Source organism: Neoarius graeffei, chromosome 4, assembly GCF_027579695.1.
Source record: "Neoarius graeffei isolate fNeoGra1 chromosome 4, fNeoGra1.pri, whole genome shotgun sequence".
Taxonomy (NCBI): domain Eukaryota; kingdom Metazoa; phylum Chordata; class Actinopteri; order Siluriformes; family Ariidae; genus Neoarius; species Neoarius graeffei.
In genome coordinates, this window is record NC_083572.1 from 16,541,052 (window position 1) to 16,554,397 (window position 13,346).

The 13,346-nt window shown below is 43.7% G+C and overlaps 1 protein-coding gene across 1 annotated transcript in view; it reads left to right on the plus strand.

Annotated features, from left to right (window-relative positions):
• The window catches only part of nol11 (nucleolar protein 11), a 49,247-nt gene that overhangs the window by 18,979 nt on the left and 16,922 nt on the right, over positions 1–13,346 (plus strand). The window contains exons 7-13 of the mRNA XM_060918939.1: positions 1,986–2,192; positions 2,295–2,371; positions 9,170–9,293; positions 11,527–11,633; positions 11,727–11,786; positions 11,951–12,135; positions 12,242–12,367. Coding sequence (XP_060774922.1) covers positions 1,986–2,192; positions 2,295–2,371; positions 9,170–9,293; positions 11,527–11,633; positions 11,727–11,786; positions 11,951–12,135; positions 12,242–12,367 — 886 coding nt within the window. The remainder of the gene's footprint in view (positions 1–1,985; positions 2,193–2,294; positions 2,372–9,169; positions 9,294–11,526; positions 11,634–11,726; positions 11,787–11,950; positions 12,136–12,241; positions 12,368–13,346) is intronic.

The window sequence follows — 13,346 nt, forward strand, 5'->3', positions numbered from 1 at the left end:
CGACACACGGACTTTTTGTAGTTCTAAATCGAGCGTTAGGCCTAGTGCGGATGAAATTACACTATTAAAATGATCACTGAATGATTTGTTTTTCTGAATCTTTACTATTTTGTTGTTCGCTAGAATACCATTTTGCGATTTCACACTTAAGCAAATGTTTGAAAACTCCGGATCTCCTTCCTTCATGGTGGCTGCCGTTTTTTTGTGCCGCACGGCGCATGCGCAGAGCTGATTCAGTTCTATATTCTGCGTGGAATGCAGGGCTTTCCACAAGCGCCGGCCATACAGCCGACTACACAATTAAGTCCAGCCGGCTACTTTAATGACTTTTTGTAGCCCACAGGCTCTAAATATTAATTTTCGATTTTAATAAAATTAAATGTTTATCTAACGGACTGACAATAATGTCAAACTGAACCGCACTCATTTAAGTTGTGATTCGCGCTGTTTGTACCGATAATAACCACAAATTCCCCGCAGACTTCGTTGATCAAGGAAGAGTAACTCATCCGCGGCCCCGACATGCGGTGTGCGCGCACTCAGCGGAGGCAGTAGTGTTTCGAGGCTGTCGGAGGGAACAGAAGCAGAGACGACGCTTATTTTGTCTCCGGTAAACCAGTATTCTCTCGTTCAATTACGTGCTGGCATCAAAAGACACCGTTGGTTGTAAATGAAACCAAACTGAGTGGTTGGAGTGTATTTTCATACACAAATGGAGAAATGTTCGCTGAGTAATTGTGTAGCCCCACTGCAGACCGTTGTCGTTAATTCATAGCATGCTCAGCTGCGTGAATGCGTCATGCACCGAAACTAAGAGATTTACAAGCCAGGAACGCCTCATGATGCAATACGCAAGAAAAGAAAAGATTTACTGCCATTTTACTTTGTGTTTGAGTAAAGTGAATAAATAAATGGTCTGTGGAAAATACATTTAATCCTGGGAACTGCATGCACAGGAGTTTTTGTGTTTACCCCCCCCAGCTACTTATTTGTCATGGCTGGCTAGTATGAGCCTTAGTGGAAAGCCCTGGGAATGCGGAAATGTCAAGTTCGATTTTAGATTTACGAACCCGAAAAAAATGTCAAAAAACCGGCGTTAAAAAAAAAAAATTTCAACCGCACAAACGGCACTCACCCGGCCGGTGGACCGGAAACAGAACGTTTTTTAATAATGGCCCGACGACGTGAGTCATTAGATTAGAAGTGGTCTTAAAGGGGAGCTGAAGTCATTTTTAAACCTGCTTTATTTCTTAACGTGTTATTCAATTACGTTTTTGGCTTTAGTAACCTTATATCGTGACTCGTATTGGCAACTAATTACAATTAAATATTATACTTATCGGCCTATTCGGTTTTTAGCCGTGTTGAATTTTAGTTCGTTTGGTCCACAGCAGGCGTCGCTAATCCGCATGATCTTCACAAGACTTGTGCGAGACTTCGAAATGTGAAGCGTCAGCCAGGTGTCAGTGCCGCCATTTTGAAAACCGCTTTCCAAACGAAATATTGCACAAAAACGAGTTTAAATGAGTTACTGCCTACTTTTTTCAACCTTTCCCGATTGCTGTCAAAACAAACAAAACTTCCGGCTTGATTACGTCAGCATTCGAAAGAGGGCACGCACGCGTCTTTTGACAACGTTGGCAGACGTCGGTCACTTTGATTTCCGCTGTACGTTTTACTTCCGTCCTACGATGTCTCGCACAGGTCTCGACGAATCTCGTTTATGGCCGTTGCTTTGACACATGGACTGATGTACTATATCACACAGCATATTTCAAACACTCATAACTTGCGATAGCAGTGACAGAATACTGCAGCTATCAGAAATGCATTCCGACTGTATATTTAATAAAATGAGAGAAATAGAATTTTGATGATAAAAAAAAAATTGCCTTCAGTTCTCCTTTAATCCGAAATGATCGTTTTTCCACGTGAAATAGTAATGCAGAAATGCTTCTTATTTCTGACTGATCCTCTTTCCTCAGTACGCAGCGGTGGTGTGTATGAGAGCGTTCTGGTGGCTCGACCTGCGGTTTCTGCGCCGGCTGAAGAAATTCAGGCTCTGCCGCGCTCTCTGGTCTTACAGCTACCCGCAGGAGACGGAGAGCTGAGCTGCGCCTCGCTCCTGCCTCTCGACCAGGCTCACGTGGCTGTGGTGGGAGTCCCACATCCCTCAGCCGGAACTGGGAAAGGTACCGCACGCTCACGCAGCGAGAGTCTCGTTTCATCTCACCTAGACTGTGTTCCAGATGATTCTAGACATCTTGTCATTTTGAACTGGTTGTTTCTTGTAGATTTCCTGTGTCTGTGGAACACACACTTTCAGACTCTGCAGGCTGCCAGAGAGCTTCCAGGCAGGATATATGGCCAGGTCAGTTGTATATATTTACACACACTGATGAGTGGCCAGGGGAGTATGGAATCAGTTTTGTGCCAGGTTTTGTTTGACGTAATTTATTTTGGTTGCGATTCCAGCTTTCTCGTTTGCGCTCCCTGACTTTTTGCTTGCAGTTTTGGCACAAACTTCACGTGTGGGTGGGCTGTCCAGGAATGCATTCCCATTGGCTAACTTGTGTTTGACTGACAGCTACGCTCAGCGATTCCCCGGAGGCTGTTGCGGCCATTTCCTACTCGGATTTTGTACTACTGCAACGCATACAACACATTTGTCCCGTACTTACACTTGGTTGAATTAATTCAGTATCATAGTCGCCACTGAAGTCCACTCGATCCTTGTTTACCGTCAATGGATTGGTCACTCGTCAAACAGTCCGCCAGAATCCGAGTAGGGAATGGCTGAGCGTAGCTGTCAGTCAAACACAAGTTAGCCAATGGGAATGCATTCCTGGACAGCCCACCCACACGTGAAGTTTGTGCCAAAACTGCAAGCAAAAAGTCAGGGAACGCAAACACGAGAGCTGGAATCGCAACCAAAATAAATTACGTCAAACAAAACTGAGAAAGACGCGGAGCAAAAATAAAAGGTTTCTGAAGAGTAATAGACTGATATTTTGCACGATTACACGAATAATTTGTTTGCCAGTCTAAAAAAATTGATTTTTTTTTTTGATTTGTCGTTTTTGTTGGATATTTCAAAAGTATTGTATGAACATTTTGGCACAAAATTGATTCCATAGGGGAGCCCTCACCAGAGAAAAGTCACCGAATGTAGGATCCCGACCTCAGACCTGCGCTAGCATCCTGTATTTTCGGGACGTGGCAGACGGAATGCGATTAACATCCTAAAAACAAATTGCACGAAGTTAACCCTGTCGTTAATAAACCACTTTTATCCCCATTCTAAAACGATCAAGTGGTGTGTACCAAGGTGTCGGATTCGACATACAGAGCTCGCCTACATTTTATTTATTTATTTATTTATTTATTTTAAAATTTATTAAAAGGTGAAGAATCACCACCATGCTATCTTTGCAAGACATCGTTGACAAACACATTTTATTTTACCCTTCTGCCCTGGACGAAAGGCCACAAGAGACCGTTTGTTTGTTTGTTTGTTTTGTTTTTACTCATAAAATGCCTTGGAGGATGATTTTAAGAAGGTGTCGCGACCAAAAATGTTCAGGGTTATGTAGTTTTAATTTTCAGCTATTGCCATTGCACGTCGTCTGTCCACAATTCGCTACTCCTCCTCCCTCCTTGAGCAGGGCTCGAAATTAACTTTTTTTCTTTGTGTCCCCCAGTGGTCCCGAATTCTGTGTTGTATTGTCCCGAATGGAAGCAATAGTGTCCCCATTTTTTTCCTCTCTGAAATAACCAGTGGTTAATATTATCATATGAAGTTACTATTATATTTGTAACTATGCGATTTTGAACCCTTTATATCATTTTTACAATAAGACACAAGCAACACGTCCTATACATCATCTATTTCAAAATTAGTTATTGCATTTTCAGTTTATTAAACTTTGGCGATCTCACTGTATGAATAGATACCCGTTTATTTAAAGGGGCCAACTAGCTCATTCAGAAAATGTTTCAACTCCCTACGTCTGCAGTACACTTTAGTTGAAAATAAGACCCCTTTTATGTTCATTTCATCTACTTATACCTTGAATATCTGTTGGCACTTATAAGGCCAACTTATCATTTTCACCATTACCGTTATCCATTTTTATGAACTTTCCGTTATCCCTTTTATGAACTTTCGCTGCCGAAACGTGGGTGCAAATGTTAGCAACATCAGCATAGTGGCAGCAGGTCCGAGCCTAGTTGTGCTGCTGACTGACTAAACTTTCTGAACTAGAAAGACACCAAGAAAACTCACTTATTCTGTTGAACGGTATCTTCCGTCAATATCATCCACATCATTCCTGTTGTATTTTATAACGTGTCTAACAGTGTTCATTAAGTTCATTCAGTTGCTAGCGTTGCCTGCAGACCAGGCGAGGACACTTTGGATCCTGAAGGTCCCGGAGACGTTATGTCTGGGCTTTCAGTTTCTTCCCCGCGGTCGGTCCGCTTCAACCACTTCAGCATTTTTGTTCTGGCAAGAGTCGGCGCAGCGTGTGCGGTAGCAATTCCATTCCAAGTCCATATAATGCGGACTCCGGCCGAAGATTCTAGAACAGAATGCGCTGCTCTGTAGCCTACTGATGCAGGTGCATCGAAAGTGTAGCTACTATGTATTTTTCGCTGTTAACGTTTTAAAATTAAAATTGACAAATTAGGTGAATGTCTACGTATGTGTTACGGCTTTGTAAATAATATTAATGTAGAACTTTTTTCTAGATCTGTTTTTTTCCATTGTCCCGGGATTGTCCCAGATATGATAATTTTGTGTCCCGATGACATTTTTTATGGTCCCCGGGACGTCGGGACACCGTTAGTTTCGAGCGCTGTCCTTGAGTTTTCAATGGATTTTGATTTGTTTGTTTCGTTTGGAAGATCTAATCACTCTGCACAAAAGTTACTCCCTGGTTTTGTGATTTCTCATTAACAAGCTGCTAATTACGCCAGTTAATGAACTTTCAGGAGAATCGCGACTCCTCACGGAGTTTTCAATGGATTTTGGTTCTGATTGCTTTGAAGGTCTAATTGTTCTCATGAAGAGCAACTGAGCTAATTCTAAACGAGTCTGGTATCTCATGGCGCGGCCGTGTGAGCGACTGCGTCACTGGTTTATCTGTCGAGTCATTGTAATATCTGCTAGACATGTTTTTGCCATTATATGTTCGCGTCTTGGGTGCTGACATGGTATTAAAAAAAAAAAAATAGGCACCCTGTGAGTACATGTGGCGACTGCTTATAAATAAAATAGTTTTCTGATCCATACAGTAAATCTAGCATATATGCAGTGGTGCTTGAAAGTTTGTGAACCCTTTAGAATTTTCTATATTTCTGCATAAATGTGACCTAAAACATCAGATTTTCACACAAGTCCTAAAAGTAGATAAAGAGAACCCAGTTAAACAAATGAGACAAAAATATTATACTTGGTCATTTATTTATTGAGGAAAATGATCCAATATTACATATCTGTGAGTGGCAAAAGTATGTGAACCTCTAGGATTAGCAGTTAAATTGAAGGTGAAATTAGAGTCAGGTGTTTTCAATCAATGGGATGACAATCAGGTGTGAGTGGGCACCCTGTTTTATTTAAAGAACAGGGATCTATCAAAGTCTGATCTTCACAACACGTGTTTGTGGAAATGTATCATGGCACGAACAAAGGAGATTTCTGAGGACCTCAGAAAAAGCGTTGTTGATGCTCATCAGGCTGGAAAAGGTTACAAAACCATCTCTAAAGAGTTTGGACTCCACCAATCCACAGTCAGACAGATTGTGTACAAATGGAGGAAATTTAAGACCATTGTTACCCTCCCCAGGAGTGGCCGACCAACAAAGATCACTCCAAGAGCAATGCGTGTAATAGTCGGCAAGGTCACAAAGGACCCCAGGGTAACTTCTAAGCAACTGAAGGCCTCTCTCACATTGGCTAATGTTAATGTTCATGAGTCCACCATCAGGAGAACACTGAACAACAATGGTGTGCATGGCAGGGTTGCAAGGAGAAAGCCACTGCTCTCCAAAAAGAACATTGCTGCTTGTCTGCAGTTTGCTAAAGATCACGTGGACAAGCCAGAAGGCTATTGGAAAAAATGTTTTGTGGACGGATGAGACCAAAATAGAACTTTTTGGTTTAAATGAGAAGCATTATGTTTGGAGAAAGGAAAACACTGCATTCCCGCATAAGAACCTTATCCCATCTGTGAAACATGGTGGTGGTAGTATCATGGTTTGGGCCTGTTTTGCTGCATCTGGGCCAGGACGGCTTGCCATCATTGATGGAACAATGAATTCTGAATTATACCAGTGAATTCTAATGGAAAATGTCAGGACATCTGTCCATGAACTGAATCTCAAGAGAAGGTGGGTCATGCAGCAAGACAATGACCCTAAGCACACAAGTCGTTCTACCAAAGAATGCTTAAAGAAGAATAAAGTTGATGTTTTGGAATGGCCAAGTCAAAGTCCTGACCTTTAATCCAATGGAAATGTTGTGGAAGGACCTGAAGTGAGCAGTTCATGTGAGGAAACCCACCAACATCCCAGAGTTGAAGCTGTTCTGTATGGAGGAACGGGCTAAAATTCCTCCAAGCCGGTGTGCAGGACTGATCAACAGTTACCAGAAACATTTAGTTGCAGTTATTGCTGCACAAGGGGGTCACACCAGATACTGAAAGCAAAGGTTCACATACTTTTGCCACTCAGATATGTAATATTGGATCATTTTCCTCAGTAAATAAATGACCAAGTATAATATTTTTGTCTCATTTGTTTAACTGGGTTCTCTTTATCTACTTTTAGGACTTGTGCGAAAATCTGATTGTTTTGGGTCATATTTATGCAGGAATATAGAAAATGCTAAAGGGTTCACAAACTTTCAAGCACCACTGTATATGTTCTCAATTATACTTGCTTCATCTCTTGTGAGCAGCATCAGGGCTTGGAGTATTTTGTTGACTGTTTTGTTCAAAATAGTGCTGTGACCTATATTTTCAAAATAGTTAAAGCGCTTGTTCATGAATTGTCTTCGAAGCATTGTTTAGTACTCGTGAGCATGCTTTGTTTCACAAGACTAAAATGAAAAAATTAAAGCGACTAGCTGGCGATATCGGCTTCTCAATATATCTGCCAAAAAAACTTTCATTTGACCCGTCAGAAGAACCAAAATGTAAATTTTCTTAAAATAAACCCCACTTGATATCGAATCAGTAGCCTCGGCGAACCATAAGGTGAATTTCATTTCTCTTTTTATCTTCCGATACTGTGAAGGAGTTATAACAAGGTTTCTCTTGTTTCGTCTCTGGTTCTGACTGGTTCCGAAGTTTATCAAGAAGTAGAACGGGTAATCGAACTTGATGAGGATAAGTGCTGATTGGTTACAAAGTTTCGCGATCGTTACACTCCTTTTGTTGCCCAAACAAACTACAGATCATTTGTGATCTAGAAATATCTTCCATGTATCGTTATATAATTATGACTGGTTATGTTTATCACATACAGTGATTACATTACCGCATCAGGAATTAATTTTAAACTGCAGTAACTCGTGTATAAAATCTCACGTTTTGCCAGCTCATGTGATCAGATTGGCTGACGGATTGCGCACTAGTTAGGCTTTCGTCTAAACCAGGGAACAGGAACGCTGCGCCCTCTTAAGGCCAATTTATGCTGACAATGCAGTCCTCGCAGATAGCGTCCGCGTAGCCCCCCACCCTTCGCAGACGCTCTGCGCGCACCTCCCAAAAATTATGACCACCGCAGAAGCCTCGCAGACAGCGTCACAGACAAGAGGGCTCTGATTGGTCCACTCTACATCTGCTGTACACGCACTTCCGCTTCCCTACTTTCCCGGTTTGGTTTGTTTCCACGATCGCCATTTTTAAAAACACGAGCGAAGAGGGAGCAGCACGAAGAGCGGTTGATCGAGGAAGTGAGGAAGTACGTACATCTATACGACTCCAGTTCTAGTCATTATAAGTAACCGGAGGATAAACACTCCACTAACCACACCCACCAACTACTCCTAGTGACTTCGCGACTTTGCGCCCCCTTGCGTTGTGGCGGTGAATAACATCGCGCACGCCTATTACTCCCCGCTCAACAATAAATTACAACTGTCTGAGAAAAGCTATCTGCGAAAGCCTTGTCGCAAGAGCATGCAGAGGCCCTTACTCTCGGCGTGCGCCCCCTTACCGAAATGCCGATTGAACCCCAAGTCACTTATATGCTACCGCACAACATGCAATCTTTCTCAAAACGATCTTTTCTCCGTGAAAACATCCCAGCAACACCACATGACAATGTGTCTGATCATCAAATACGTTATAATTACTCCAGAAATATTCCAATCATAGTAGATGCACCGTCAGACGGTGCAAAAACGATCCGAATTGGCGTTTTCCACACTGAGGCGCCATGTTTAGTTGTTTACTTGTCGCGGCTGCTCTCGCGAGATTTGACCTGGGTCACATACAAGGTCAGCTGACTTATAGAGTGAGATTTCTCGAGACTGAATGACCTTTCACCCACCGGCACGGGAGCTTTTGACAGAAGTAGTTCGCGAGTTGTTTTTGTTGACACTTGGGCACTTAAAGATGTCATCCCACGGCACGAAGCGGAAGAAAGCCAAAGACTGTCCGGGGCAGAAGATGATTACTACTTTCTTTTTCAATGTTGACAGACAATTTGTTAGAATTTCCCTCTCAGATAGCCTCAGAATGTCCCATTGTAGTCTCAATTTTTCAAAGGCTTCGCACGGCGGGGGGGACAACTGGCACCATCCCCCTCCCCCCGCTTCGCTCCCTCGCCATGGTGAGCACCTTCATACTAAATTTTTCTAGAAAAAACCCTACTAGTCGATCTTCAGTGGTGTTCTAATACGTAACAGCATCCAGTGGTGCTCAGAAAGGTTTTCGAATACAGAAGGCCTCTGCCGAGAAGATCCAGGCGGAATTAACAGGCTGTGTTTAGAAGTTGCCTTGTACTCTGGTGTGATACAGCGTGCACACACACCCTCTTAACTACAGTAAAGTTGGTGTGTAGAATAATGAGTTGAATCTGCCGATTCTGATGTGCTGTCTCGTTACTTGTAGGATAATGGCGATGACTGACTGACTGTGTGTTTCCTGTCTTGTCTGTGCAGATGTGGTGTTACTCCAGCAAGCTGTTTGTGTGTCATGGGAAAACGCTCTCTGTCATTCCCTTCGAGTGTCAGAAGTCATCTCTGGCCAGTGCCTTGGGGAAGCTGAAACAGACCGCCGCTAACGGTAGGACGCTTTAAAGGAGAACTGAAGGCAAATTTTTTTTCATCATCAAAATTCTATTTCTCTCCTTTTATTGAATACAGGAATGCATTTTTGATAGCTGCAGTATTTTGTCAGTGCTATAGCAAGTTATGAGTGTTTGAAATACGCTCTGTAATATATCAGTGCGCATGTCAAAGCAACGGCCGTAAACGAGATTCGTCGGGACCCGTGCGAGACATCGTAGGACGGAAGTAAAACGTACACCGGAAATCAAAGTGACCAATATTCGCCAATGTTCCCGGTGTCCAAAATCACTCGCTCGTTCACTACTCACTACATAGGGGACTCACTATATAGAGGACTATTGGTGAAATGAAAAAAAAAAAACGCTTTCGGGCACAACTCCGTCGCACTGGTGTTTACGTCATTACTGTCGCACAATTGAAACGTGCCAGATCAGTCGGCTGGTGGGTTTTCAAAATAATAAACACATGCGTGTGTGTTTTGTGATCAATCCATCTTATACTGAGCGTATTTCCCATGTTAATTAATACAAAGTACGTGCATCTTTCAGTTCTTTTAAATCAAGGCTGAATACTTTCTTCTTTGAGACTTTTTAACTTGATTTCTTTTAGCGCGACTGCAAAAACAGACGCGCGCGCCCTCTTTCGACCGCTGACGCAATCAAGCCGGAAGTTGTGTTTTTGTTTTGATAGCAATCAGGAAAGTTTGAAGAAAAGTAGGCAGTAATTAGCCTGGCTAACGCGACTTCAGAGCTCTACGAGCTATTGGTCTGGCCAAGATATTCAGCCCAACCGTTTCCCAGAGCCCGTGGTTGACCCGCCTCCCTAAAATGCTTCAGTTTGTTACTGGTCGAAGCCAGAAAAGGCTGTGACGAAGCTTAAACCAATCACATCACTCTTTCCTCTGACGTATGTGACACGACGGGGCTAACTGGTAGATTAAACTCTTACCGAAGCCGGTCGGGAGCAAGGCGAAAACGTCCTTCCTTTCAATAAATACCTCCAGGGCTGCTCTTTGCTCCGTTTTCAATGAGAACTTGCTCCATGTTCGTAATGTTTCTAGTGAATGAAGTGCTTCCGGCATAGATTCTGTAAACAATCTATGGCTTCCGGTCGCAGTTCTACTACGTCACTGCCTTGAACACGCCTCTACCCAGGGCCGTTGGAGATGCTCAAAGTTGATTGGCTCCTGATTTTTCCGGAGCTTGGAAGAGCTGGAGATAGCTTGCCTGGCCAGACTAAGCTCGCAACAGGCTCTCGTGTTGCGTCACGCTTAGGATGGGCGGGCCCGGGCTAGGCAGTAATAGTCATTTAAACTCATTTTTGTGCCATGTTTTTCGTTTGGAAAAAGAGTTTTCAAAAATGGCAGCGCTGACACTTGACGTTTCGAAGTCTCGTGAAGATCGTGCGGATAATAGTTCGACCAAACGAACTAAATTCAACACGGCTAAAAACCGAACGGGCCGATAAGTCTCATCTCATTATCTCTAGCCGCTTTATCCTGTTCTACAGGGTCGCAGGCGAGCTGGAGCCTATCCCAGCTGACTATGGGCGAAAGGCGGGGTACACCCTGGACAAGTCGCCAGGTCATCACAGGGCTGACACATAGACACAGACAACCATTCACACTCACATTCACACCTACGGTCAATTTAGAGTCACCAGTTAACCTAACCTGCATGTCTTTGGACTGTGGGGGAAACCGGAGCACCCGGAGGAAACCCACGCGGACACGGGGAGAACATGCAAACTCCGCACAGAAAGACCTTCGCCAGCCACAGGGCTCAAACCCGGACCTTCTTGCTGTGAGGCGACAGCGCTAACCACTACACCACCGTGCCGCCCAGGCCGATGAGTATAATATTTAATTGCAATTAGTTGCCAGTACGAGTCACGATATAAGGTTACTAAAACCAAAAACGTAATTGAATAACGGGTTAATGAAGAAATAAAGCAAGTTTAAAAATGACTTCACCTTCCCTTTTAGTAATGCTGTAATTCCTGCTTATTACACGAACCATCAACGTTCATGATTTCATCCAGGAGAAAATTTAAACGTACAAGTCAGATTAGTTCTAAAACACATTTGGATAACTGCAACATGAAACGGAAGATTGCGTAAAAAAAAAAAGTGTCAGTCGGTGGTGAATATTAAAATTGTATAATAAAATAAATAAAAGTATCTTGTGAATGTGTGATTACAGCTTCTTTTTTTGCTTTCTTAAATTTAGAGAGCAAGGGTCCAGCGCTCGTGCCGTCCTGGAACGATCTGCTTCACGACAGCGTGACGCAAACGCACACCCAGGGGAAGAGCCGGAGCATGTCCACACGGAGGACTGTAAGATACAGTGTGGAAATGTTTCCTGGACGCATGTAGTAGCTGTTATGATTTTGTGCAGAGTTGCTTAGCTTAATTGCCGATTCTTTGTAGAAAACGAGCTCGAAGAACCAGTCGTGCCCGACAGTCGAGCAGCTCACGGAGGACATCAAGGTAATCAGTCGTGTCCGTGTGATAGTGGTTAATGAATGAAAGCTAAAGCCGTGATACTTTCTCAATCAAGGTACACGAGTTTTCAGATCTAGACTTAAACCAAGAGCTGCATCCATACAGCGAGTATCCTTGACGTGTTCTGTTTGCGTGGGTGTGTTTCCTAGGTGAGACCTGTACAGGAGGTGGAGAGACGGGTGCAGGAGTTTCTTAGCGGAGCTGCACAGGACGCGTTACACCTCTCGGCCGGGAGACTGGCGTGTCAACTCGTGGCGCGGTGTCAAGCAGAGCCAGGGTTCTACCCTCACGCCACCTTGCTGCAGCTGGTCGACACACACTACCTGTGCCACAGGTGTGAGAGCGGTAGCAACACTCCCAGATACTTTAAATTCGTCAGTTGCTTCGCGTACCGAGTTTTGCTCAAACGCAGCGTGGGCCGTGTTTTTGTTTTCCTGTAGCGTGTGTCCTGACCTGCTGATGTTAGCTTTAGAGAAAAGCGACTTCCGTCTCTGCCAGTTCTGCCTGCAGCTCTTCCCTGATATTCCTGAAGCTGTTACCTGCGCCTGTCTCAAAGCTATCCTGAGGTGAGTCACCATCCAGGTCACGAGCTACTGCCATCACGCGGCGTCCGTCCGTCCACAATTCACAGAAGTCGCGGCGACTCCCTAAATTTTCAGTGGATTTTGATGGTTTTGTTTGGAAGATAAAGTTGTTGTCATGAAGAGCAACTTGGCTAATTATACAGTGGGTACGGAAAGTATTCAGACCCCTTTACATTTTTCACTCTTTATTTCATTGCAGCCATTTGCTAAAATCAAAAAAGTTCATTTTATTTTTCTTTAATGTACACTCAGCACCCCATCTTGACAGAAAAAAGCAGAAATTTTTGCAAATTTATTAAAAAAGAAAAACTGAAATATCACATGGTCATAAGTATTCAGACCTTTTGCTGCGACACTCGTATTTAACTCGCATGCTGTCCATTTCTTCTGATCCTCCTTGAGATGGTTCTACTCCTTCATTGGAGTCCAGCTGTGTTTAATTAAACTGATTGGACTTGATTAGGAAAGGCACACACCTGTCTATATAAGACCTTACAGCTCACAGTGCATGTCGGAGCAAATGAGAATCATGAGGTCGAAGGAACTGCCCAAGGAGCTCAGAGACAGAATTGTGGCAAGGCACAGATCTGGCCAAGGTTACAAAAGAATTTCTGCAGCACTCAAGGTTCCTAAGAGCACAGTGGCCTCCATGATCCTTAAATGGAAGAAGTTTGGGATGACCAGAACTCTTCCTAGACCTAGCCGTCCAGCCAAACTGAGCAATCGTGGGAGAAGAGCCTTGGTGAGGGAGGTAAAGAAGAACCCAAAGATCACTGTGGCTGAACTCCAGAGATGCAGTAGGGAGATGGGAGAAAGTTCCACAAAGTCAACTATCACTGCAGCCCTCCACCAGTCGGGACTTTATGGCAGAGTGGCCCGACGGAAGCCTCTCCTCAGTGCAAGACATGAAAGCCTGCATAGAGTTTGCCAAAAAACACATGAAGGACTCCCAGACTATGAG